The 26751-nt window shown below is 44.9% G+C and overlaps 1 protein-coding gene across 1 annotated transcript in view; it reads right to left on the minus strand.

Moving 5' to 3' along the window:
* CNOT6L (CCR4-NOT transcription complex subunit 6 like) overlaps positions 1–26751 on the minus strand; it is a 75384-nt gene that overhangs the window by 21186 nt on the left and 27447 nt on the right. Inside the window, exons 2-6 of the mRNA XM_068233558.1 lie at positions 14921–15042; positions 11506–11692; positions 7337–7422; positions 6465–6554; positions 4504–4572 (exon numbers count right to left, since the gene is read on the minus strand). Coding sequence (XP_068089659.1) covers positions 4504–4572; positions 6465–6554; positions 7337–7422; positions 11506–11692; positions 14921–15032 — 544 coding nt within the window. The 5' untranslated portion in view covers positions 15033–15042. The remainder of the gene's footprint in view (positions 1–4503; positions 4573–6464; positions 6555–7336; positions 7423–11505; positions 11693–14920; positions 15043–26751) is intronic.

The following is a 26751-nucleotide window of genomic DNA, read 5'->3' on the forward strand; positions in this document are numbered from 1 at the left end:
GACAGAAAAATTGTAGACTTTGGCAAGGAATAAATACACAGTGCTAAGATTCTGGTGCATATTCAAAATGCTGGTTACTTAGCAGCTCCTGTAGGAAATAAAAGTCCAATATTATTGTCATTACAAATACATTGCATAAGGTGCAAATGCTAAGGTGTTTCTTACAAATAAAAAAAAAAAAAAAAAAATAGTTGTAGGTACTATGGAGGATCAAACCATTCCAACACAAATCTATATTGAACCAAGAAGTGCATGCTAGTGAAGACAGATAAGCTGCATCTGAGATGCCAGCTGTATTGGCAGTTGGAAAAAATAAAAATCTGTTATCTACCTTTGTGCATTGAACTCTCCGTAAACACCAGAGATTAATTTCAGAATATAAATCAGGGAGAAGATAGATTTTTACCATGGGCAATCACAGACTAAAGATTTAGGACATTACACATACCGCTGGTAATATTGCCATGTGCAAGCAACATATGGCAATATTACCGGTACCAAAAGCAGATTAAGCAATATGCGTGACCCATAGTACAAAGGTAATGCTGCATTGCTATGGTAATACACAAGTTAAATTCGAGATGGTGTAACTGAAATTATACATACCTGAGGCTTCCTCCAGTTTGATTGGTCTATAGCCGTCCTTCTGCGTGCCTAGATCATCTGCAATTTACCCCGGAAAGTCCTCCGGGGCATGTTGCATGCGTGCGGCCGAGACAGGGCAGCGCCGACTGGAGGATTTTACAGGGCAAATTGGAGGATCCAGGGTAGCGCAAAAGGACAGCAAGAGACCAATCAGCCTGGAGGGGGCTAGAGGAAGCCCCAGGTATGTATTTTATTTCCTTTTACACCATCTCAGGTACACTTTAACAGGGATTTTCAAACAGTGGTTCTTTGCGGCTGCCCAGGTGAGGGGGGGGGGCACCTCTCCACAGCCTGCCTGCCCTCCCTCAGTCAGATCTACAGATCAGCATGGGACCCGAGCAGAACACCGTTACGTCTCACAATTCAGATGTGGAGTGAAGTCACGTCCTGAATTCTAAGAGATTTGCGCGGCTGCTGGGTGCGGCTTGGGTCCCATGCTGATCTGCAGGTCTGATGGTCGCGGTGCTGATCTAGAGGTCTGAAGAGCCAGGTGAGCTACCTATGCGCTGGGGCAATTTTGCACCTATGCACTGGGGCAGCACTACGTAATATGTTGGTACGTTATAAATACAATAATAATAAGTGTGCACACTTTATAATTTTTTTTATTGAGTTGACATCTTGTAAAAACCAGGGCTGTGGAGTCTGTCCAAAAATCCACCGACTCCTCAGTTTAGGATTCCACCGACTCCGACTCCTCTAATTTGCATATTACAATTTTGTTGATTAAAAGTATTTAACATGAAATTCGTCTCTTAACTGCCAACGCTTAGGAATTTTACAAGACAACTGAAGTGAGAAGGATATGTAGACTACTATATTTATTCCCTTTAGACTAAAGCAGGCCATACACTGGCTCGATTCCCGGCCGTTTCGACAGCAGATTCGATCCTGGGATCGAATCTGCTGCCAATCGTTCGCGGTAAATGCAGCCGCCGATCCGATTTCCTCCCGAAATCGGATCGGTCCGTCGATCGCGCCGTGCGGGAAATTACCCTCGATTGCCCGCGGGTAAAGTGCGCGTCGCTAGCGGCGGCCGATCCGATCAAGTATACATTACCTGAGGCTGGCTCCCGGGCGTCTTCTCCGTGCTGCACGGCTCTGTTCCGGCTCCATCCATCCCGGCGCTTCCTGGGTCACTGCCGTGACCAGGAAGTTCAAATAGAGGGCGCTCTATTTGAACTTCCTGGTCACGGAGTAACACAGGAGCGCCGTAATGGAGCCGGAACAGAGCCGTGCAATGCGGAGAAGATGCCCGGGAGCCAGCCTCAGGTAATGTATACGGGGTGGGGGGGCATCGGGGGTTGGACAGGCGGCAGGAGCAGCTCAGCAGATGGTGAATCGGTTTCAGGCTGAAATCGATTCACAATCTGTTTGCAGTAAAGGCAGCCATACGATCCCTCTCTGATCAGATTCGATCAGATAGGGATCTGTCAGCTGGTCGATCTAATGGCACATCGACCAGTGTATGGCCACCTTTAAACTAGTCCTTGGTAAGAGTACTTGTAAAAGGTACAGACCGGAACAAAGAACATCTATCAGGCCCTAGGCAATGTAAGTGTGGGTGCATGCAAGAGTGATGTGCAGGTACTATGCAGGGGAATGAGGAGATTCTTCCTCTATTACACATTCTTCATGCGCAATCTGAATAAGGTTTATGGGTGATAGACAACACCTCTGTGTTCAATGTGCACAACATTCTCAGTGGATTCCATGCAGCTCTGTGGAGAGTGCATACTGTATGTAGAGTATAGTACTACTGTGTAAAAGTAAACCTGAGACAGATGAAATTAAAGTTTTATACATACCTGGGGCTTCCTCCAGCCGCCTTCAGGATAATCAGTCCCTCGCTGTCCTCCTCCGCCACCTGGATCTTCTGCTATGAGTCCAGGTACTTGAGCCAGCCGGGCGTAGTGCGCATGCACACACTCCGCCGCCAGGAGCATACTACAACTGTGCAGCACTATTGCGCAGGTGCAGAATGTTCCTTGGTGTGGGAGCGGCATGCGGCCGGACAGCGCTGACTGGCTGAATTACCAGGACTCATAGCAGAAGATCCGGGTGGTGGAGGACAGCGAGGGACTGATTAGCCTGAAGGGGGCTGGAGGAAGCCCCAGGTATGTATAAAACTACTTTTTATCCGTCTCAGGTACCCTTTAATTTGTAGTCACCAAACCAAATTTTAACTACATATCAAATTATTTGATTTCATCAGCAAAGGGTGTGCATACATTTGCATAAATCAGCATCAATGCAGAATTATTTCCATCTCATTGACTATCTCTATTAGTGACACGGCTACACATCAGGCTTTATTCTTACAGCATAGACGTTATTTAGTGTGTGTATATATATATATATATATATATATATATATATATATATATATATATATATATATATATATATATATATATATATATATATATATATATATATATATATATATATATATATATATATATATATATATATATATATATATATATATATATATATATATATATATATATATATATATATATATATATATATATATATATATATGATTCCTGTGTACACATCATATATACAGTCACAATCAGATATGTATATCTGACCTTAAAAATACGGGGACTGCTTTAATGAAGCAGCACAAGTAACTAATTTTGATTGGTTTATTTCATTTTTGTGGACTAAGCACAGCTATTACTGTATATATACATTATTTTTAATGACTATTATCTGAGAAATAGAACATTTTATCATATTTTCTATTTTAATTACAGTTGCAAATTCATTAGGAGTCGGTGCATTTTTTCCCGACTCCAGGCACCTAAAATTGCCCGACTCCAACTCCACAGCCCTGGTAAAAACGCTGGTGGTACTTCAAAATTTTCATGCGATGAAAGTGGTACAATTTCTGAAAAGCCCTGCTTTAACATACCAACACACTCTTACTACCCATGTACTGAGGGGCCATGCTTATTGTGCAATGCGCTGTACTTTGCCAAAGTTCATACTGATAATATTGCTGTGCGCTGCCGGGCACATGGCAGTATGAATCAGGCCCTTTGCATCTTAGTACCTGCAGCTAGTAGCAGAAAATAAGGATCTGCTACAGAAGTTAGCCTGAGCACTTAACACTAGTGATGGTCAATGAGATGCAGATCATTCAGAATTGATTCAAGAGTATGCAGATCTTTATGCAAATTTACATGGCTTGAAAATGTATCACATTCTGGCAGAATTTGATTGGTCCATTTTATACCGCATAAAAATGTTTTTACTCCGGAATTTGCACAATTCTTTATGGTGGAACAATTTGCATTTCACTGACCATCCAACCTCAACACCTCGGACACTAGCATTGCTGTGAAAGGTCAGTTCATAGCAACTGAACATTATCCACTTTTCCCACCACTGCAGTACATGTACATCCTCTGTGACTTCAAAGCCACAAGGACGTTTGAATCTTCACTGGGGAAGATCTGGGAAACTAATAATGGTGGCACATCTGGTTACTTTGGGGGGGGGGGGGGGGTTTAAGAATAACCCAATACTGGGGACACATCTGGCTATAATGGGGAGGGCAGCACTAATTCTGGGCGCATGTCTGGCTATAATAGGGGAATGTTGATCCAGAGGACACATCTTGCTATAGAGAGGGACAGTATTCCTGGGGGCACATTTACCTATACTGTGGAGTGGAAAACACAGGGGACACATCTGGCGATACTGGTGGCATGGTTTCCATCTACTGTAGCACTTTTTATTCTTAAACTGGAATTGGTAAAAACTGAGAAATAATGCATTCTCTAACTTTTCCCTCTTTTACCCCAAACTACTTTGCTCAATTCAAAATCTAGAGAGTCATACCTGAGGGGAGAATTTGGTCTCGTTCTTTTAAAGTAATCCACGGCCTATGTGGAAGCTGTTCTGGATGAACTGTAATACATGAGGAAGAGAGGTGTAAATACAACTATGGCAAGGTGATCATAAAAATGTAAAATCAAAGTACCAAAACAAAAAAAAAAACAAAAAACAAATGAGCAGCCTCCGTAAAGGCTTTTACAGGGCTGGTGCACACCTGAGGGGTTCTGAAGAGTTTTTAAAAAACGCTTGCAGGTGGAAAACTGCTTGGCTAATGAAAGTGAATGGGATGGTGCACACCAGAGCAGCTCGTTTTTTCCGAAAACGTAAACTCGGGACTGCAGCATTTAGATTTCTGAGACGTTTCTGCCTTAATGTTAAAGTACAGGAAAGTGGAAAACCTCTCTGAAAACGCTAGATCAGAGCGGTGTTTCCAGGCGTTGTTACAGAAGCTGTTCAATAACAGCTTTACTGTAACAATATTTGTAATCTGCTACACAAAAATGCTCCAAATAAACGCTAGGCATGTTTAGAAAACCTCTAAACATGCCTAGAATCACTCAAATCTGCTTCAAAAACCTCTAGCGTTTTGCAGATCTGCTAGAGGTTTTTGGTGTGCACTGGGCCACTGTTGCCATTCTGCATGTGAAATCATTGCTCATATAAGTCTATGGGCAAAGCCATAGCTAAATTGTAAGAGATAGCATGCCAACTCTCTGGATGCAGGCTTGGACCTGATGTGTGTATGTTATAATGCGCAGCATTCGTAGCAATTAACACAAAGCGCACAATGTGAATCCACTCAGAATTTGCATGCAATTTACATACAACTTAGCAGCTGCAAGGTTTGTAGATCCTGTTTGTACACCTTCAAATGGATGCAAACAAAAATTGGGTTTTCAGGAACCACACTTGATATCTGCACTATGTAAAAAAAATATTTTTACAATTTTGTATTTAAAATCTGCAGTGCTTTATTGCGTGTAGTTTCATTACCAACTGTCCCCTCAGAGGGGGATCTACCATACCATAGTCATGTGGCCATCAAGCTGAGGCTTTTTTGTGTACACCAACATCCTTTAATAACTGATACATCTACATAAAAACAGGCCTTGAAACAAAATGTAAATTCAGTTTGCAGTTCCATGCCATTTGGTCACTCTGCCCTCCACATTAGCTAATGTGGGCGGTCACATTGCCTCACTACACTGTACCAGAAGATTACAGTATAAGTGAAGACTAGGCCAGCAGGCTTGATGATTGGGTAGAGAATGGCAGCATGACTATACTAGCCTTGATACCTGAATACACTACCTCTACATAAAAAAATAAAAAAATAAATGACTTTCAAGACATACTTGAGGCTACAAATAACTGAAATTAAAGTGGACCTGAATACAGAACTTTCTCTCTGCTCTAAAAGATAAGCAACAGCACAACCACCTTTACAGAAGATCATTTGTTGCATTCCACAGAACTCAGGCAATAAATCTGCAGTGTGTCTTGTTCCTGCTTTCATGGACACAGACAAAGGGTTAACATCCTTTGTTTACAAACTAGCTGAGGCTGCAGAGATTCCTGTACTGACACATCAGAGCTCAAAATACAATTATGATTACTTGTAGCTGAGGGGGAATTACACAGGCTCTTCACTCTATACACAAACAGTTGAGTAATCTGTTTTCCTTGTGCCCTGTGCACAAATTCAGGTCCACGTTAAATCATGGACAAGGTTTGTGTCTAGTTCAAATTTTTTTTTAAGCTGAATGTGGAAAAAAAAACAAAAAAAACCCACACAAGCCAAACAAGAGCGTAATGTTTCTCATTAAAGATTCGGAAAGTCTCCCCAACACGTGGCACTAAACTGGATGACCTAGTTTAGCACCTACAGTACAAAAATATACACAGAGAAGACCCACTTCAATAGTTTGAAAACTGAAATCTAGTAAAATAGTGAGATAAAGTACCTGCTAGATTGTCAAGCATGTAGTTCAGTAGCTTTCGGATCCCATCTGGCTCCTGGTACAAACCGAGTATGTCCTGTGATAAAGGATTGCCTAAAGAAAGGTTGAGGAGAAAGAAGGAAAAAAACAAAAACATAAAGGTTTATGGTTAGGATCATTCAGCCACACATCTCATGCTTCTAGTTGCCATCAGACAAAAAGGTTTGCCATGCTTTTTCTTGGAGTAGTACTTATTTACATAGAAAAATGCAACCACATGATTCTATGCAAGCACGTTAACGGTCTGCAGTTGAATTAGTTCAGAGGATTGAAAAGACACTTGTAGGCCTCGTGCACACCAGAGCGGTTCGGCTGCATTTTGCGATCCGCTTGTGGTTGCGGATATGCTTGGGTAATGTATTTCAATGGGCTGGTGCACACCAGAGCGGGAGGCGTTTTGCAGAAACGCATACTCCAGGGCTGCTGCAGATTTTGGATTGCGGAGGCAATTCTGCCTCAAAGTATAGGAAAAACGCAAACCGCTCTGAAAAACGGCACTTCAGAATAGTTTGCCAGGCGTTTTTGTTACAGTAGCTGTTCAGTAACAGCTTTACTGTAACAATACACGAAATCTACGACACCAAAAACGCTTCACAAAACCGCAAAATGCTAGCTGAAACGCTACAGAAAAGAAAGTTTCAAAATCTGCTAGCGGTTTTTGGTGTGCACTAGGCCGTACAGTTTTAAGGCAAATGGCAAGAAAATATAAAAAAAAAAAAAAAAAAAAATAAACACACACACACACGCACGCACACTGCTATAACTAAATACTGGACAGGGCTGGTTAAACGCAGTTGCAATTTAAGATGTTTGTAATGCACACATTACAAACTCACCTTTTAACCCCAGTGTCTGAAGCCTGAACAGTCGCCCCAGTTCATAAGGTAAAACCCGTAACAGATTGTTATTTAAAAGCAATTCCCTGTAAAGGAAAGAAAGAATGTTGAACACAAAAAAACCACCACCACAACACTTAGGCCACATACAGACATCAGACCATAGTCTTTGGAAAATGAAAGATCACAGACCAATCTTACCACCCTTCCTGTAGTATAAGAGCCATACTCTACACAGTCTTTTCTATGGAGCTGAACTCCCCATCAGAAAAAAAATCTTTGCAAGATGCTGAACACACAGATCCTGTACAGACACAAAAGATCAGTATCTGCAAAAGATCTGTTCCTGCCAGAAATCCATTCCTGCAAATTGCAATGATAGTCTATGAGATCTGCAGATCATCATACACACATGATTTAACTGACATTCATCTGCAGATCAGATCCACCAGGATGGATTTTCAGATCTGCGGATCTGCAGATGAATGTCAGTTAAATCATGTGTGTATGATGATCTGCAGATCTCATAGACTATCATTGCAATTTGCAGGAATGGATTTCTGGCAGGAACAGATCTTTTGCAGATACTGATCTTTTGTGTCTGTACAGGATCTGTGTGTTCAGCATCTTGCAAAGATTTTTTTCTGATGGGGAGTTCAGCTCCATAGAAAAGACTGTGTAGAGTATGGCTCTTATACTACATGAAGGGTGGTAAGATTGGTCTGTGATCTTTCATTTTCTAAAGACTATGGTCTGATGTCTGTATGTGGCCTTAGACATTTGACCTCTAGGTATCCAGGTAGGGCAGGAATCCCCTTCAGAATAGTGGTAATTTAACCACTTACCTATCCTAGACATTTTCACAGTTCAGCTCATATCGGATTACTGGCTAATAATTGGCTACAACTTTATCAATTATCGCAACTAAATGATCTATATATTGTTTTTCCTGGTAAAAATTAGGCTTTTTTTGTGGCTGATATTTGATTATACTAAACACTTCATTTTCCATGCATTTTAAAAAGGAAAGTAGTGAATTTTTTTTATTTTTTTTTTAACTCAATTTATCCACTTTCATACATTGTACAGCCTTAGGCTGCTTTCACAGTGGGACGTTACAGGCACACGTTAGAGCAGCCTGTAACGCACCCCACCGCACAGCAATTGGGGAAAAAAATAAATAGGCTGTTCACAGTGCCCACGTTGCGTTACACAGTAACGTTGCACGTTAGTTTTAAGTGCAGCATACTGTGCGTTCTAGCGGCTCAAGCCGCGTTAGACTGTTTGCACATGCTCAGTATAGGTGTTTTTTTAAATTTTGTGGGCGGAGAGGCGGCTACGTATTCAGGCACATGGCTACTTCTATATTCACTGCACTGGCAGTGTTTACTTCCAGGAGCGGCCGCTGATTGGCTGGCGAGACCACGTGATGGAGAACTCCGCTCATGTGGTCTCCGCAGTGCATCCGACAGAGCAGGCACACCAAGAGCTGCCTTTAACGCGTTGGTAGCGTCCTGCTCCAACACCACCAGGCGTTGCGTTAGGGGCACGTTATGCGACCTTAACGTGTCATCTAACGCAGCGTCTTAGTGGGAGAGAAGCCTTAAAGCAGTATAAAACCCTGACATAATCAAAAACTTGTTTTCCTACTTTTTATATGCCATACGGTTATCAGATTTGCTTTTGTGCCCAAGTATTATTCATTTCGAAATTACATGTTCCCAAAGTACAGTTTTTTTGCTCTGTGAGCGGACATTGCATTTTATTCATAACTGGTTTATTCATCTTGAATTTTGAGCAGAAATGCTTTGAGTGTAACTGTTCAGGAGTGTCTGCACTTTCAGAGAAGTATTTACTTAAATTGTATCAAGTGTGGAATGTAAACACAAGATAACATTATCTCCAGTGTGGATGCGTCCAGCTTTCTCTGCAGGGAACGTGAACGTCCTGTGTTTAACTAATTGAATGCTGTTCTAGTAAAAACAAAAAATTGGTAGCATTTAATATGCTGTAAATCTTTTAGCGCAAAGAAGAAATGCTGGGTTTCATTCTGCTTTAATGTAAACAATTCTATTGTACGCTAACCACTTCTATACCATGAAATTTTGTGCTAATCTGTGCTGCGTTGGCTCTCCAGCCCACAGCACAGATCAGGTTGCAGCCAGGCCAATCAGACTTCCCCCCCCTTTTTTCCCCCACTAGGGGTGAATGTCCTGCTGGGGGGGGTCTGATCGCCGCCGGCTGCTTGCGCTTGCGGGGGGGGGGGCTCTTCAAAGCCCCCCTCCGCAGCGCTTCCTGGCCTCCTTCCCCTTCCCTCCCTCTCCCTCCCCCTGTGAGCGGCGCAGGACGGATTTCCGTCCTGCGCCTGATGGGATAGGCTTTAGCCTATCAGATGCCGGCGATCCCCGATCTCCTCTACGGCGCTGCTGCGCAGCAGCGCCGTATACATGTAAACACCGGGGAAGATCTTCCCCGTGTGTTTACATTTACCCTGCGAGCCGCCGATCGGCTCGCAGGGTGTTCAGAGACACCCTCAGTGAACTGACATGGAACGGCCGCTCATACGAGCGGCCGTTTCCATGGAATACACTTCAGGATTCAGGGGCGTACATATACGCACCGAGAATCCGGAAGTGGTTAAACCTACACAGTTAGTCTTGCTAATGTATTAAGTAACAAGTAATGTATACTCGACTACACAGCGTGTCATGTGACTAGTCACATGACGCGCTGTGTAGTCACAGCGGAAGAAGAGGAAGCCTCTACCGCTGGCTGCAAAGGAGCATTAGGTATGTATTTGCTGGTAAACTGAGTTAAAACTGATCCAAATGATCGTTGATCACATCAGTTTTCACTTTCCATTTGACAGTGTGCACAGTGCCATCCGGATCCGATGAAGCGGAGACCGGATCCACTCACCTGATCCATTCGGCTCAAAAAGCAGATGTGAACTGGGCCTAAGAGACACTGGATCAGCAGGAGTCAGGCAACCGGTATGTTAAAAGGAAACATCCGTATCTTCAGTTTAACCACTTGAGGACCCACCCTTTACCCCCCCTTAAGGACCAGCGCTGTTTTAGCTGATCTGTGCTGGGTGGGCTGTGCAGTCCCCAGCAGAGATCAGGGTGCAGGCAGAGCGACTAGATCGCCACCCTTTTTTCCCCACTAGGGGGATGATGTGCTGGGGGGGGGGGGGGGTCTGATCGCTCCTGCCTGATGGGTGTTGCGGGGGGGGGGGGGCACCTCAAAGCCCCCCTCCGCGGCGAGATTCCACCCCCTCCCTCTCCTCCCTGGTGATCTGGGCTGCACAGGATGCTATCCGTCCTGTGCAGCCAGTGACAGGCTGTCCCCTGTCACATGGCGGCGATCCCCGGCCGCTGATTGCCGATCTGCCTTACGGCGCTGCTGCACAGCAGCGCCGTACAATGTAAACAAAGCGGATTATTTCCGCTTGTGTTTACATTTAGCCTGCGAGCCGCGATCGGCGGCCTGCAGGCTATTCACGGAGCCCCCTGCCGTGAATTGACAGGAAGCTCCTGATTAATTAGCCTGCGTCGCTGGTCCTGCAGCTGCCACTTTGCCGACGCGCGGTAGGCAAGTGTTTAAGGTCCCTTTAAATCTAAATTCTATCAAAACATGTCACAATCTAGTCAAACATTACATTTAGCTAAGTGAATCTGGAAAAGTCAGGTCATTTATGAGAAGTTTTGTGAATAGAGCCCATTTTGGCTCAGACACTACTGCAGCCAATCAGATCACCAGGGCTGCCAGGCAATGGACTTGTATTAAAAAAGGAAATAGGTCCGCCTCCATATTTTTCATCAGTTGTGCTTTAACTTATCTCTCCCCCCCCCCCCCCCCAAACACCATCTTTCGGTAAAGTAGAATATGTATGTTGTCTTAAAGAGAAACCGCTTGTAAATGAGAAATTGCAGTATGCATTATGCTGCATGTTTTTATTTCCTTCACCAAACGCATAAAGCCATCCTATTAACATTTATTCTAATGCAATTTTGGAAGAGGAAATGTGCGATTTTTGGTAGGCGTTCTCCAGAACAGTGATTCACCTGGAAAAAAAAAAGAAAAACCCTAATGGCCATAAACAAAGGGGTCTCTACTACATACAATACAAAAGCCACACACACACACAAAGGGGTTTCCCAACTTACCTGAGAGACACAACGTTCCCTAGCTCTGCTGGTAAACTTCTGAGCTTATTGGAGGAAAGGTCCAAATAAACCAGATTATGGAGCTTGGCAATATCGGGTGGGATACGGGAGAGGTTGTTATCGCTGAGGTGCAGCACAGTAAGGTGAGTCAGTGTCCAGAGCGATGTACTTAGACTGCGAACTCGACCTAAAGAAGACGGTTTAGTCAGTTTTAAGGTAGAAGAATTTCAACAAAAAAAAAAAATTATATATACACACACACACACACACACACACACATATATATATACATATATACATATATACATACATATACACATACATATACATACACACATATACATATACATATACATATACATATATTACACACACACATATATTACACACACACACACACACACATATATATATTACACACACACATATATATATTACACACACACACATATATATATTACACACACACACACACACACACACACATATATTACACACACACACATATATTACACACACACACACACACACACACACACACACACACACACACACCTCTCTCTATATCACATGGTAAATTAGGTTGCCCACCATCGATCGACGGTAATTTCCCGCACGGCGCGATCGATGGACCGATCCGATTTCGGGAGGAGAAAAACGGATCGGCGGGTGCGTTTAGCACGAGCGATTGGCAGCAGATTTGATCCCAGTGATCGAATCTGCTGTCGAAACGGGCCAGTGTATGGCCAGCTTTACTCACCTCCACTGGGATCCAGATGCTGGCAGCCATTCTTCTGGTCCTTGGAGGCTCTGGATCCCTTGGTTGAAATAGTCATTACGACAGACTGATCTATCTATAGGGATACAGCTCCACCCGGAGGATAGTGTGAGAATTGCAGAGCCTGATCCCAAGGAGGAGGGTCTGTGCAGGGGCTGCCGCAGATCTTACTGCAGTATGATGATTCCACCCCCCCCCCCCTTCCGCTTTTAAGGTGTAAAAGCGTGTGAAAAAAATTGCACCGCTTTTAAACCCTCAAATCCTAGAATAATCATACCCCTGGGTAGTCTAAAGGGATCTGAAAAGCATATAGAATATGAGAAGCATATATAATACATACACATACAGTACAGACCAAAAGTTAGGACACCTCATTTCTTTATTTTCATGACTATGAACATTGTAGAGTCACACTGAAGGCATCCAAACTATGAATTAACATGTGGAAGTATGGTACATAACCAAAAAGTGGGAAACAACTGAAAATATGTCATATTCTAGGTTCTTCAAAGTAGCCACCTTTTGCTTTGATTACTGCTTTGCACACTCTCCATTCTCTTGATGAGCTTAAAGAGGTAGTCGCCCGAAATGGTTTTCACTTCACTGGTGTGCCCTGTCAGGCTTAATAAGTGGGATTTCTTGCCTTATGGGGTTGGGACCATCAGTTGCGTTGTGGAGAAGTCAGGTGGATACACAGCTGATAGTCCTACTGAATAGACTGTTAGAATTTGTATTATGGCAAGGGGGGAAAAAAAAGCTGCTAAGAAAAAATGAGTAGCCATCAAGCGACACCCATGCTAACCCAGAAATAACATATAAGTAGATAAACACTACTCCTACTTACATAACAGATGCATTGTGCTATCCACGTAATTATACCTGTGAATTTTATAAAGGAAAATCAGAAAATCCTATTCTAGGCAGTAGCCATCTTACCAAGCTAATGCTGACATCATATTCTCCTCGTCCCCCCCCCCCCCCCCCTTGCTCATTGTGTATTCATTAGCTGCCCTCCTCCCAGAGAGTCTTCAGACACTCCCACTGACGTGTATACTAGGAACTGCACTGTCTTATCTTCTGATCACTGAGTCACCTCAGCCTTGCTTGTAAACACAAGTAATCAGAGGGCGTTTCTGATAAGCAGCTAGGGAGGGAAATAAATGGAAGAGGAGGAATATATTATAGATAAAAAGAACTCCCAGCATTCAACTCTTTGACACTGTTTGGTACTAGGGCCAGTGCTCCTTAAGTATGTGATAACTACAAACCATAACAGCAGAAAAAAGTTTTGCAAGCTTTGAATGCAGGATTAGCATCTTTATCACTTAATACACTCAGACCAGTTGCTGTTGAAATTTGATTTTTGTGGTGGCAATACCTCTAAGAAATTAAGGTCAGCCAGTCCGAAAAAAAATTGGGAAAACTTTGAAAGTGTCCACAAGTGCAGTCTCAAAAACCATCAAATGCTACAAAGAAACTGGCTCACATGCTGACCACCCCAGGAAAGGAAGACCAAGAGTCACCTCTGCTGCGGAGGAGAAGTTCATCCGAGTCACCAGCCTCAGAAATCGCAGGTTAACAGCAGCTCAGATTAGAGACCAGGTCAGTGCCACAAACAGTTCTAGCAGCAGACATCTCTAGAAATACTGTTAAGAGGAGACTGCGTGCATCAGCAATGGTTTCCTAGCAGATATTCTACCATGAAGGCCTAAGGACAGGCAATAAGCAGAAGAGACTTGTTTAGGCTAAAGAACACAAGGAATGAACATTAGACTAGTGGAAGACTGTGCTTTGGTCTGAGGAGTCCAAATTTGAGATTTTTGGTTCCAACCACCATGTCTTTGCGCGACACAGAAAAGGTGAATGGATGGTCTCTACATGCCTGGTTCCCACCGTGAAGCATGGAGGAGCTGTGATGGTGTGAGGATGCTTTTTATTCAAAATTGAAGTCATACTGAACTAGCATGGTTACCACAGCATCTTGCAGTAGCATGCTATTCCATCCGGTTTGTGTTTAGTTAATCCATCATTTATTTTTCAAACAGGACAATGACCCCAAACACACCTCCAGGCTATGTAAGGTCTATTTGACCAGGAAGGAGAGTAATGAGGTGCTGCGCCAGATGACCAGGCCTCCACAGTCACCAGACCTGAACCCAATAGAGATGGTTTGGGGTGAGCTGGACGGCAGAGTGAAGGCAAAACGGCCAACAAGTGCTAAGCATCTCTGAGAACTCCTTCAAGACTGTTGGAAGACCATTTCAGGTGACTGCCTCTTGAAGCTCATCAATAGAATGCCAAGAGTGCACAAAGCAGTAATTAAATCAACAGGTGGCTACTTTGAAGAACCCAGAATATGACATATTTTCAGTTGTTTCACACAGTAAAGAAAACATTGAAGGGTGTGTGCGTGGTGTCCAGTCAGAGTTCAGCTGCACCATTTGACCACCATTTCCGATTTTCCCTGAATGCTAAACAGAAAAAACACGCAGCATGCTATAAAAAAAAAATAAGAATCGCATTAAAAAAAACGGAATCGCATGCAGTGTGCAGGGGGCCTTAGGGACAGTGTTATACAAACGCACAAAACGTCATTCATTTGACCCTACAGCAGAGTGCACTGAGGAAATCACTTACCAGAAATCTCCAATTCATCCCAGTGAGACTTTTTACCATTGGCTACCTCCTCTGCTGACATGATCGTGTAAATTCTACGAGGATCAGGTGGATCATATTTTTCTTTTGGCATCCCTGTTAGTCTAGTTTATAAGAGGGGTAAAGGGGGAGAAAAAAAAAAGTTTCAGCAGTGACCATTCCACACAAATCTGTAAAAAGTGAACAGTTATGCAGCCATTATCAGAAGATGGACAAAACCTCTAAACATAATCCGAAACCACAATCCCTTTGTATATTCGCTAACTTTATAACCCATGTGAGCAGAAGTTCATGATGCATCCTGCAGCAGAACATAATAGAAACGAGGCAGAGATTTGTTCAGCCCACTAGACTCCACAAGAAAGGTCCACTGCCATCAGCATGCACAACACACACATTTTATTTTTAATATTTACACTTTGAGATTAGCTGTCCAATTTAATTTTAGCCATCAACACGACGGTGTTCCAAAATGATCGATTCCTCTCCGATTGGATTCAGTACGAAGGATTCCACCCATACATACAGTGGAATCCCTTCATGTTAAACTCCAAGGGACCAGGAGAAGTAGTTTACTATATCAGAATTGGTCATACACTATATTTATACAGACGCATTTACTGGGACCTGAGGACTGAGTTTACTATATCCAGAGGTTTATTATATCAAAGTTTTAACGATATCTATATATTAGATGCAATGATGTAAGATCAATTGATGCAGTGCAACGTTATGGGCCATCGATCTACTGCTGCTGTTCTGATCAAGATATTAAAAAAAAAAAAAAAAAAACCACACACACACACACACACACACACACACACACACACACACACACTTTAACCCTCCTGGCGGTTTGCAAAAAAATCGCCAGGGGGCAGCAAATCTTTTTTTAAATTTTTTTTTTTTTCTTCATGTAGCGAGACAAAGTCTCGCTACATGATAGCCGCTGCTCAGCGGCATCCCCCAGCCCCTCCGATCGCCGCCGGCGATCGGAGATCCGGAGATCCCGTTCAAAGAACGGGATCTCCTGGAGGGCTTCCCCCGTCGCCATGGCGACGGGCGGGATGACGTCACCGACGTCGTGACGTCAGAGGGGACTCCGATCTGCCCCATAGCGCTGCCTGGCACTGATTGGCCAGGCAGCGCACGGGGTCTGGGGGGGGGGGGGGGGGGCGGCCGCGGCGAGAGGAATTGCGGCGGATCGGCGGCGATCGGGCACTGCACGCAGCTAGCAAAGTGCTAGCTGCGTGCAGCAAAAAAAAATTATGCAAATCGGCCCAGCGGGGCCTGAGCGGTGCCTTCCGGCGGCATAGCCCGAACTCAGTTCGGGCTTACCGCCAGGAAGGTTAATGGGGCTTCTATTGGCCCCCTGCAGCTGTCATGTCCTGCGCCATCCTACGATCCTCCATTGCCCGCCGCCACTTCCCTTAGCTGTCTCACACAACTGCGGCTGCGCACGTGCTCGCTCCCGCCGCGCCTCCAGGAGCTTACTGCGCAGTACAAAAAAACCTCATACTGCGCAGTAAGCTCCCGGAGATGCGTGCGAGCATTATTCGCCTGATTAGATGAATAATTGATCGGCGGCGGGTAACGGAGGATAGCGCCGGACATGACAGCGGCAGGGGGCCAATAGAAGCCCCAGGTAAGGGTCAGTTTGTTTTTCTTCATTAGCCACAGAACCCCTTTAAGCTCATGTTCAGCCTTTATTGCAGCACACACGCACAGTGGTCAGTTGCATAACACATGCATTATGGATTTGGTAAAATGTGTGCGAACTGCAATGGAGACTGGATATATGTTAATGCAAAGCCTGCATGCAGCACATTAGAGTCAGTGTTCTCCCCAGAAATTTTTTTCAGCCGGGTGGCATGAAAAAGTAGCCGGGTGGGGTAAAATGGGCGTGGCCATGACGTGTACTGGAAAATGGGTGGAACCATTACATGGGCGTAGCCAACTGTAATGTAGTGGGTAAGTAGGTCAAGCTGTGGCTAGTGAGGTGGGTGGGTAAGTAGGTCAGGCTAGTGAGGTGTAGGTCAGGCTGGTGGCTAGTGGGGTGGGTGGCTAAGTCGGTCAGGTTGGTGGCTAGTGGGGTGGGAGGGTTACTAGGTCAGGCTAGTGGGGTGGGAGGGTTACTAGGTCAGGCTGGAGGCTAGTGGGGTGGGTAGGTAGGTTAGGCTAGTAGTGGGATGGGTGGGTAAGTAGGTCAGGCTGGTGGCTAGTGGGGTGAGTGGGTGGGTAAGTAGTTCAGGCTAGTGGCGTGGGTGGGTAAGTAGTTCAGACTGGTGGCTAGTGGGGTGGGTAAGTAGTTTAGGCTGGTGGCTAGTGGGGTGGGTGGGTAAGTAGTTCAGGCTAGTGGGGTGGGTGGGTAATAGTTCAGGCTAGTGGGGTGGGTAAGTAAGTCAGGCTAGTGGGGTGAGTGGGAGGGTAAGTCGGTCAGGCTGGTGGCTAGTGTGGTGGGTGAGTGGTTAGGTAGGTCAGACTAGTGGCTAGTGGGGTGGGTAGGTAGGTCAGGCTAGTGGGGTGGGTAGGTAGGTCAGACTAGTGGGGTGGGTAGGTAGGTAGGTCAGACTAGTGGTTAGTGGGGTGGGTAGGTAGGTCAGACTAGTGGGGTGGGTAGGTAGGTCAGACTAGTGACTAGTGGGGTGGGTAGGTAGGTCAGACTAGTGACTAGTGGGGTGGGTAGGTAGGTCAGACTAGTGGCTAGTGGGGTGGGTAGGTAGGTCAGACTAGTGGGGTGGGAAGGTAGGTAGGTCAGACTAGTGGGGTGGGAAGGTAGGTAGGTCAGACTAGTGGTTAGTGGGGTGGGTAGGTAGGTCAGACTAGTGGGGTGGGTAGGTAGGTCAGACTAGTGGGGTGGGTAGGTAGGTCAGACTAGTGGCTAGTGGGGTGGGTAGGTAGGTCAGACTAGTGGGGGTGGGTAGGTAGGTCAGTCTAGTGGGGTGGGTAGGTAGGTAGGTCAGACTAGTGGCTAGTGGGGTGGGTAGGTAGGCCCCCCCTCCCTCCCTCTCAGATAGCATGGCAGCAGATCGCTCCTCACATTGATCCTCAGCTGTTCCCCAAAGGTCTCCCCGAGCTCAGTACCTGCTCCGTGCTGTGAGACAGGGCACAGCCCTGCTGATCCCCCGGAGCACACCATCCACCTCTGCCAGCCAGCGCCGCGCTATATCTCATAGCCTGCATATGGAGCAAGACGGATTCATCCGTCAGTGAGCTGCGCACATGCCTCTCTCCACACACGTCCCTGCACAGCTCTCACAGACATACACGCGGCACACGGCTCTGCAGAAGGCGGCTATCGCTAATGTCACGCCTCTCGTTTGCTAAGCTTATCAAAGCACGAGCTCGCCGGGAAGCGCGAGATCTCAAGTGTAGTGTAGAGGGGAAGCAGCGCATCTGACAGCCGGACGGACACTTGCGGCTCGCGATGACAGGGACACGCAGATCAGCCGGGCAGTAACTTATTTTCTTGGGCTCGGAAACAACGGGGCATGCAGTTTCATCAGCCGGGCGGTAATTAAACTTACCCGGGCGCTCCGCCCGGCTGATTGATCCTGGGGAGAACACTGAGAGTAATGTGGTCACAAAGCTTTACTGTGAACAGCCCCATCGAATTGTATAGGCAGTGAGTTGACCTGCAGAATTCTGCAATGTAACTGAACCTAGTCTAGAGACACCCCTACAAAACACTTTCTGCCTGTCTAAATAGTGGATCCTGTAATCAAGCACTTTTCCTGCTTCCTGATCTTTCAGAATATTTGAAACAATATATTTGTTGGGAGCAATTAAGGACAAGTCTATTACGTATCCCTCAATTATAAAAAGGAGTTGTAGATCACCACTCCCCAAGGAAAGAGGTGATTTGAAAGTCCTTTCAGCTTCATCATCAGTGTTTTGGAGCTGGCTTTGAGTTGTTTTTGTTTGTTTTATTATTTGAAAGGAGCACCCATTGCCCATCTCCAAAGTCTGTTCCCCTGACGGACCTGCTCAGTTTTGAATAAAATTACCAAATGCTGGCCGAGTGGCCTGGTTAATGGCTTTTAGCATGTCCACATACAAATCATGTAGCTACCATTACTATTGAGTCTGGTAGATTTTATCTAAACCAGCAGAAATGTGAACAAGATGCTATAACAGCTTGTATACAAATTTTAGCAGCAGTGGGGGGAGAAAAATACATTTAAGAAGGTGTGGCAAATGACTGAAGCTACTCAAAATCAAGCTTCCCATGGAACAGTGTATGCCCACATTAGCAAGAGGATTTGAGGCATACATTTTGATCTGCCATAGGCCACACACCAATAACAGGTCTTTAGTACAGAATGGAATATTTAAGGTAGGTTCACAGTGGAAGGTTGCGGTGTGGTGTAACGGCGCATTCTAACGCAGACTGTCACACCGCAATGCAACGTACAGTGCGGCTATTTTGGTGTGGTCTGATGTGTGGTATAAACGCACTGCATGCAGTGAGTTTACAGCATGATGCCAGTGTTAACAGTACCGTGAAGCACACGTTTCATTATATGCAGCATACAGATCATGTGTGGCGCCACTTTCCCGATTTGTGGCATTCCTGCTGTTACAGTGAACGGCCACTGTAGCTAGCCCTAGAAATAGTGACTGGGGAACATTAGTAACATAGCTATGTACAGCACTGCAGAAGAGGTCAGCAATCTAGAATTAAAGCACACTGAGGATGAGCAAGTTAAAGGATTTCGAGAATGCTACACAAGATGCATGCAGTAATTAAAATCAGTAAAGGTTAAATTAGTCACAATACTTTTTACATTCAACAAGATCTGTTCTTAAGATTATGCATTCCCCTTGTGTACAGACATTCAAGTCAAACAGTCAAGTCTGTATTCTCGTGAACAGTCATGCTTGAATGGGTATGCGTACCTGACATTCACTAGCTCAAAGGAGTCTGAAAACATTAGGTAGTGCCCTCATTTCTGTTCTGGCTAAAAACTAGAATCTGAAAAAGCTTGAAGCAGATAAACTACTGTACTTCATGGTGTAACACGTTCTCCCAGCCCCAATTCAATATTTTCCACAATTTCAAGTTGTGGGCAACCAAATTGTCAGCCTGCAGTTGTCTGTGGGAATGCACATTTTGCTGTGGAAGACAAAACATCAGACGTTAAGAAGCAGCTGCACTGATGGCTTTTATTCCTTGCCATGACCAACTACACTCACAGCTAAAGCTTGCCTGGCAAACAGTACAGTGTATGCAGCCTCTAGGGTCACTATTCTTCATAGTTCAAATGATATGACGGGCAGCCAATTCCAACCAGTATACTGCCCCAGAAGAGACAACAGCAAGTGCACATATGCTGATCTAGAGTTGCCGACTGACAGCTCGGTATGTAGAAGGCACTGGATATGGAGGAGGATAGGCCATCTTGGCAGGTGAGATGCAGAAGATTCTAACCTGCGGGATTTTATTTCTTTAGGCTACATTAGCATGTTGCCCTCCACTGATGAATGAAACGTCTCTGCTCTGGAGTTGTAGTTGACCATGGAGTAGTACAATGCACAGTACTGCTATAGTGTATTGTGACCCCCATCCTTGCCAGTGTTCCATGGTCTACACTGCTAATTTAAAGGATACCCGAAGTGACATGATGAGAGATGTGTAAGTACAGTACCTAGCACACAAATAACTATGCTGTGTTCCTTTTTTTCTGTCTCTGCCTGAAAGTTAAATATCAGGTATGCAAGTGGCTAACTCAACCCTGACTCAGACAGGAAGTGGATTACAGTGTGACCCTCACTGATAATAAGTTCGAACTATAAAAAAAAAAAACAAAAAAAAAAAAACAAAACACTTTCCTAGCAGAAAATGTCTTTTGAAAGCAAGAAAGAGGTAAAAAAGGGAATTTCTTATCAGTGAGGGTCACACTGTAGTCACTTCCTGTCTGAGTCAGGACTAAGTAAGCCACTTACATACCTGATATTTAACTTTTAGGCAGAGGGAGAAAAAAAAAAAAAACACAAACAAAAAACCCCCACAGCATAGTTAATACAACATTTCTATAGCGCTTTTCTCCCATAGTTAGTGTGCTAGGCACTGTACATACCCACATCTATCTCATGTCACCTCGGGTATCCTTTAACCACTTGCCAACCACCCACTACCTATGGGCGTCAGCAAAGTGGCACGCCCAGGACCACCTAACACCCATCGGCGTCGGTTCCTTAGGCACTGAAAAGCCGGGGATCATGCGCATATATGCGCGTGCATCCGCCATCATTAGGCTCTGCCTACCCGCGACGTCAACCCGCCAGCCAATTAGCAGCGTCGGCGGGTTGTTAACCCCTGAGCTGCCGCATAGTAAGCTTATAATACGCTTTGTAATGTATACAAAGCGTATTATACAGGCTGCCTCCTGCCCTGGTGGTCCCAGTGACCGAGGGACCACCAGGGCAGGAGGCAGCCCCCCTGGTAAGCACACACAAACACTGATCCTGCCCCCCCCCCCCCCCCTCATCACCCACAGCACCCCTCAGACCCCTGTTTGCACCCAATCACCCATCACTCCCTGTCCATGTCAACGCTATATTTTAGATTAGGTCCTAAACTGCCCCCCTGGGGGCTCCTGATCACCCCCCCCCCCCCCGCACTGTATACATATATCCTCCCCTGTAATCACCCACTGATCACCAGTCAATCACCTTTCACCACTTACCACCACCTGTCACTGGCCACCCATCACAATCACACCCTCAAACCCCCCCCCCCCCCCCTCCCGGATCACCTCACCAGTGCATTGCTTGCATCCATTCTCCCCTCTAATCACACCCTGATCACCCATCAATCACCTGTCACTCCCTAGCACTTCTATCCATAAGATCAGGTCCTAATCTGCCCCCTGCAGGCTTCTGATCACCTGGCCAAACCCTCACCCACCCCACCACAGTGACAGATTTTTTTTCTGATCACTGCTGGTATCTACGACTTAATTGTGGCTGAGACCAACTATTATGCCACACAATACGCAACTGCCAAGCAGCTACCATGCCCAGCCTTTTCGGTGGAAACCACTCCAAGTTTTCGAACGTCACATTTTTGGGGCCTTCTCCTTAAAATGGGTCTAGTCAAAAAGAATGTATTGCGGTCTTATTGGTCTACGCACCCAATATATCACATGCCCATGTTCTCTGCCGCCATGTCCAGGTCACGATTTGAGAACATCCTGCACTTCAGTGCCAATACAACCCGTCATCTAAGAGGCCACCCTGCTTATGACCGGTTCCACAAAATTCGGCCCCTCATAGACCACCTGTCATCAAAATTTGCAGATGCTTATACCCCTGGTCATTTTGAGGCATTTGGTTTCCAGACTACTCACGGTTTTGGGCCCATAAAATGCCAGGGCGGTATAGGAACCCCACAAGTGACCCAATTTTAGAAAGAAGACACCCCAAGGTATTCCGTTAGGTGTATGGTGAGTTCATAGAAGATTTTATTTTGCCACCAAGTTAGTGGAAAATGACACGGAAATTGATTTTTATTTTCACAAAGTGTCATTTTCCACTAACTTGTGACAAAAAAAATAAAAATCTATGAACTCGCCATACTCCTAACGGAATACCTGGTGTCTTTCTAAAATGGGGTCACTTGCGGGGTTCCTATACTGCCCTGGCATTTTAGGGGCCCTAAAGCGTGAGGAGTAGTCCTTTAGGCTTTACAGGGGTGCTTACAATTTAGCACCCCCCAAAATGCCAGGACAGTAAACACCCCACAAAATGCCCCCATTTTGGAAAGTAGACACCCCAAAGTATTGAGAGGGGCATGGTGAGTCATGGCAGATTAATTTTTTTTTTGGTCATAAGTTAGCAGAAATGGAAATTTTTTTTGTCACAAAGTATCATTTTCCACTAACTTGTGACAAAAAATAAAATCTTCTATGAACTCACCATGCCTCTCAGTGAATACTTTGGGATGTCTTCTTTCCAAAATGGGGTCATTTGGGGGGTATTTATACTATCCTGGAATTTTAGCACCTCATGAAACATGACAGGTGCTCAGAAAAGTCAGATGGTTCAAAATGGGAAAATTCACTTTTTGCATTATAGTTTGTAAAAGCTGTAACTTTTACCCAAACCAATAAACACTTATTGGATTTTTTATCAGACATGTAGCACAATAAATTTGGACAAAAATGTATATATAAATTTTACTTTATTTGAAAAATGTCAGCACAGAAAGTTAAAAATAAATAAATCAATTTTTTTGACAAAAATCATGTCTTTTTTGATGAATATAATGGTTGGTGTGTGGTGTGTGTTTAGAAGACATGTGGGGCCGCCTGTACTCCAAATTCTTCCCAAACCGGTTCCATGGGGTGGTTTTAAAAATTGAGTCATGTGTTATACGTTGTGAAACATTGTTACAAGATTGACTTTCAGACTACCTGTACTATAGATTTGGACATATAGCATACACTAGGTTTGTTTTAAATAGGATTTTAATAGAAAAAAAAAAAAAAAAACCTTACCCCAGTTTATACAATACCGTAACATGAAACATACTGGACAGGAAGCAACTTGAGTCGTTTGTAAGTAGGGGGATTATCTTTATACAAGATAAATAAAATAAATAAATAAAGTACCTCAAAATATTATCTCTAAGCAGAGATCTGAAAAATACTATCTAAATCCATGAACTGTACCATTTGAGCAGCCTAATAAAAGGAGGAGGCTTCTGCAGCTAAAAACTGATCAATAATTAGATCACTTAAAGAGTAACGGTCAGGCTGCAAAAGCTAATTTAAAGTGGATCCGAGATGAACTTTTACACATTGCATAATTGTATTCCTTTCCTATTGTTTATAGGGCATTCCTCAAGCCAAATACTTTGTTTTTGTTTTAATTCTCTAATTCCCTATAAACTTAACATGCCACGCCCACAGGTTTTCAGAGAGCCAAGGCACTTTCAGACAGCAGCAAGGGCCCATGGGAGCTCAGTCTGGGCAGAAGGAGGGGGAGGTATTACTAGCCAGAGATTTCAGAGGCAGAGGGGAGAAGGGAGAATTCGTTTTTTTGCTCAAGATACAGATAAGCCTGCCTCTGTGTAATGTTTACAAACATGGCTGCTGTCATTGTATCACAGGATTAAATAATCATTCTATTAAAGCTGTTTGCAGCTAGATTTGCTGTGTAAACTACTTAAACTTTAGATAAGATATATAGACAAGTTACTTGTTCTAGTTAGTTTTTCATCTCGGATCCGCTTTAAACCTCTATTCTCCTGTGTTAAACAGTTTAGAAGGAAGCCAAAAAGGCAATACTGAAGTTAAAAATCTCTTTGATGTTTGCTGGACAGCAAGGCTCTGTATTCCCAAGCTTCTAAGGAGGCCGGCAGGACACATAACAGATACTGCAAAGCATTCTGGGGCTGGTTCTTCTCCCCAGTGCACTGCCTTGGGCCTCCTTCATTTCCCTATCCCGCCCTAAGGCTGGCTTTCAAAGTGGTAAGTTACAGGCTCATGTTACAGCAGCTTGTAACAGCAGCCTAACTCACAGCACATGTTCAGTTAGAGTATACTGCCGAGTCCGCTATTGTTCCTAGCCACATGGCTAATATTCACTGCACAGTAGTGTTGTCCGGATCATGAACCATTAGGATCTTTGATCCTGATCTTTTTTGTGAGTCGAATCAGGAAGTAAGGTAAGGGGGGATATGACATCACAATTGGCTTCATACAAGACAGACAAACATGGAACCTGCCATGAGCTGTCAGAAGCATAATTCTCTGCAAATACTATATAAAAATTCTGTGAAATCCAAACGTGGACAGTGAAATGCATATGTAATGTAAGTACAGCCAATATTTAGCTACTGATGTGTTTTTTTTTCTCTGAGACCCTATACCTAACAGCTCCTCTTTAACCAGAAGAGCTTTATCAGTTTCAGGCTCTGGGCAGGGGGCTACTGCTAAATGGATTTCCCATTATGCTGGAGATACACGGTACATTTCTGTACCGTGCATCGACCAGCTGATCCGGCCAGCTGATAATATTCAGCTGGCCCGATCAAGCCGCTCAACCCCCCGCCCGCTCGATTCCTGCTTGCAAACAAAGGCAGGGATAAGGAAGTGCCGGCGGGGGCGTGCGGTAATCGATCCGCGCGGAGACGCAGCTGGGGGTCGCTCCGGCAGCTAATCGAGCCGCCGGTCAACCCGTGTATCCCCAGCATTAGACCTTCAGTTAAGACTAAACGCTTGGAGGATCTGTCAAAAAAAAAAAAAAAAAAACCACACGCGCGACGTACATGTACCTTAACCACTTGCCGACCAGGAGAATTTTCACTGATCGGTGCTGCGTGGGCTCTACAGCCCGCAGCACCGATCAGCAGTGCAGCAGGGCGATCAGACTACCCCCCTTTTTTCCCCACTAGGGGGATGTCCTGCTGGGGAGGTCTGATCGCCGCCGGCCATTAGTGGGTAGCGGGGGGGGCTCCTCAAAGCCCCCCTCCGCAGCGTTTTGTGCGCTCCCTCCCTCCCCTTACCTCCCTCGCTGGGCTGCGCAGGACGGATAACCGTCCTGCGCATTGTGGGATAGGCTTCAGCCTATCATATGGCGGCGATCCCCGGCCAATCAGAGGCCGGGGATCGCCGATCTGACTTACGGCGCTGCTGCGCAGCAGCGCCGTATGATGTAAACAGCGGGGATTTCTTCCCCGCCTGTTTACATTTTGCCGGCGAGCCGCTATCGGCGGCTCTCCGGCTGTTCACGGAGACACCCTCCGTGAACTGACATGGAAAGGCCGCTCGATCGAGCGGCCGTTTCCATGGTAACCCGCAGACTACCAGTTTACGCCATCGGCGTTAGCTGGTCGTCAAGAGGTTAAAGAGAATCTGTACTTAATATTCTTACAATAAAAAGCATACCATTCTATTCCTTATTTTCTCCTGGGCCCCTCTGTGCTGTTTCTGCCACTCCCTGCTGCAATCCTGGTTTGTAATTAACAGTTTTAGGCAGTGTTTACAAACAAATGACATGGCTTCTAACCACAGTATCATAGGCTGTGAACAGCTATCTGGTGTGACTCATGCGGAGCTTGGAGGGGGTGTGTAAAGCTTCTGCCAATGACAAGCAGTGCTGCACATTCCACACATTCCAGCCTTAGCCCGACAGAGGAAAGGAGATAAGATTTATTACAGAGACAGTGCAAGTAGGAAAGGCTGCAGTAAGACAGACCACATTAGAACAGCTATAGGAACTTATAGGACAGAAGAAATAAGGCACAAAATTGTTACAGAGTCTCTTTAGGAATATATGAACATGAGAAGCTGGCTGCCTATAAAAAGTGGCAAAGCAGGAACTGGCCAGATACAAGTGCATACACTTGTACCTAACCCCAAACGCAGGCAACCGCACCTTACCTTTAAAAGAAGTTTAAATAGACCACTCAACCCATCAGTACCTATTGGCAATGCGTCTAGCACAAGAGATGGTCATTACACCATATTTAGCCAGCAGTATAAATTTGCATAGAGCAGACTCCGTTACACGTTACAGGATTGCACAGGTCATGAATGCAAGGTATTTTAATTCCAGATATGTTTAATCAACAAACCCTGTGACAGATGTGAGCAATGTTTTGTCCTATGGAAATCTACATTGCTGTCTAAATGGTGCTATGTGCATCTCTGAAATACAGATGGTTTGCATTCTAAAAAAAACTGTGCAATCCTGTGACAGATGTGTGCAATTGTCTGCTCTATGGAAATCTACTGTATAGTGCTGCCTAAATGGTGCTGTGATTATTTCCAGAGTGCATATTCCTTGCATTCACAAACTGTTCA

This window comes from Hyperolius riggenbachi, chromosome 1 (assembly GCF_040937935.1).
Source record: "Hyperolius riggenbachi isolate aHypRig1 chromosome 1, aHypRig1.pri, whole genome shotgun sequence".
Lineage (NCBI taxonomy): Eukaryota > Metazoa > Chordata > Amphibia > Anura > Hyperoliidae > Hyperolius > Hyperolius riggenbachi.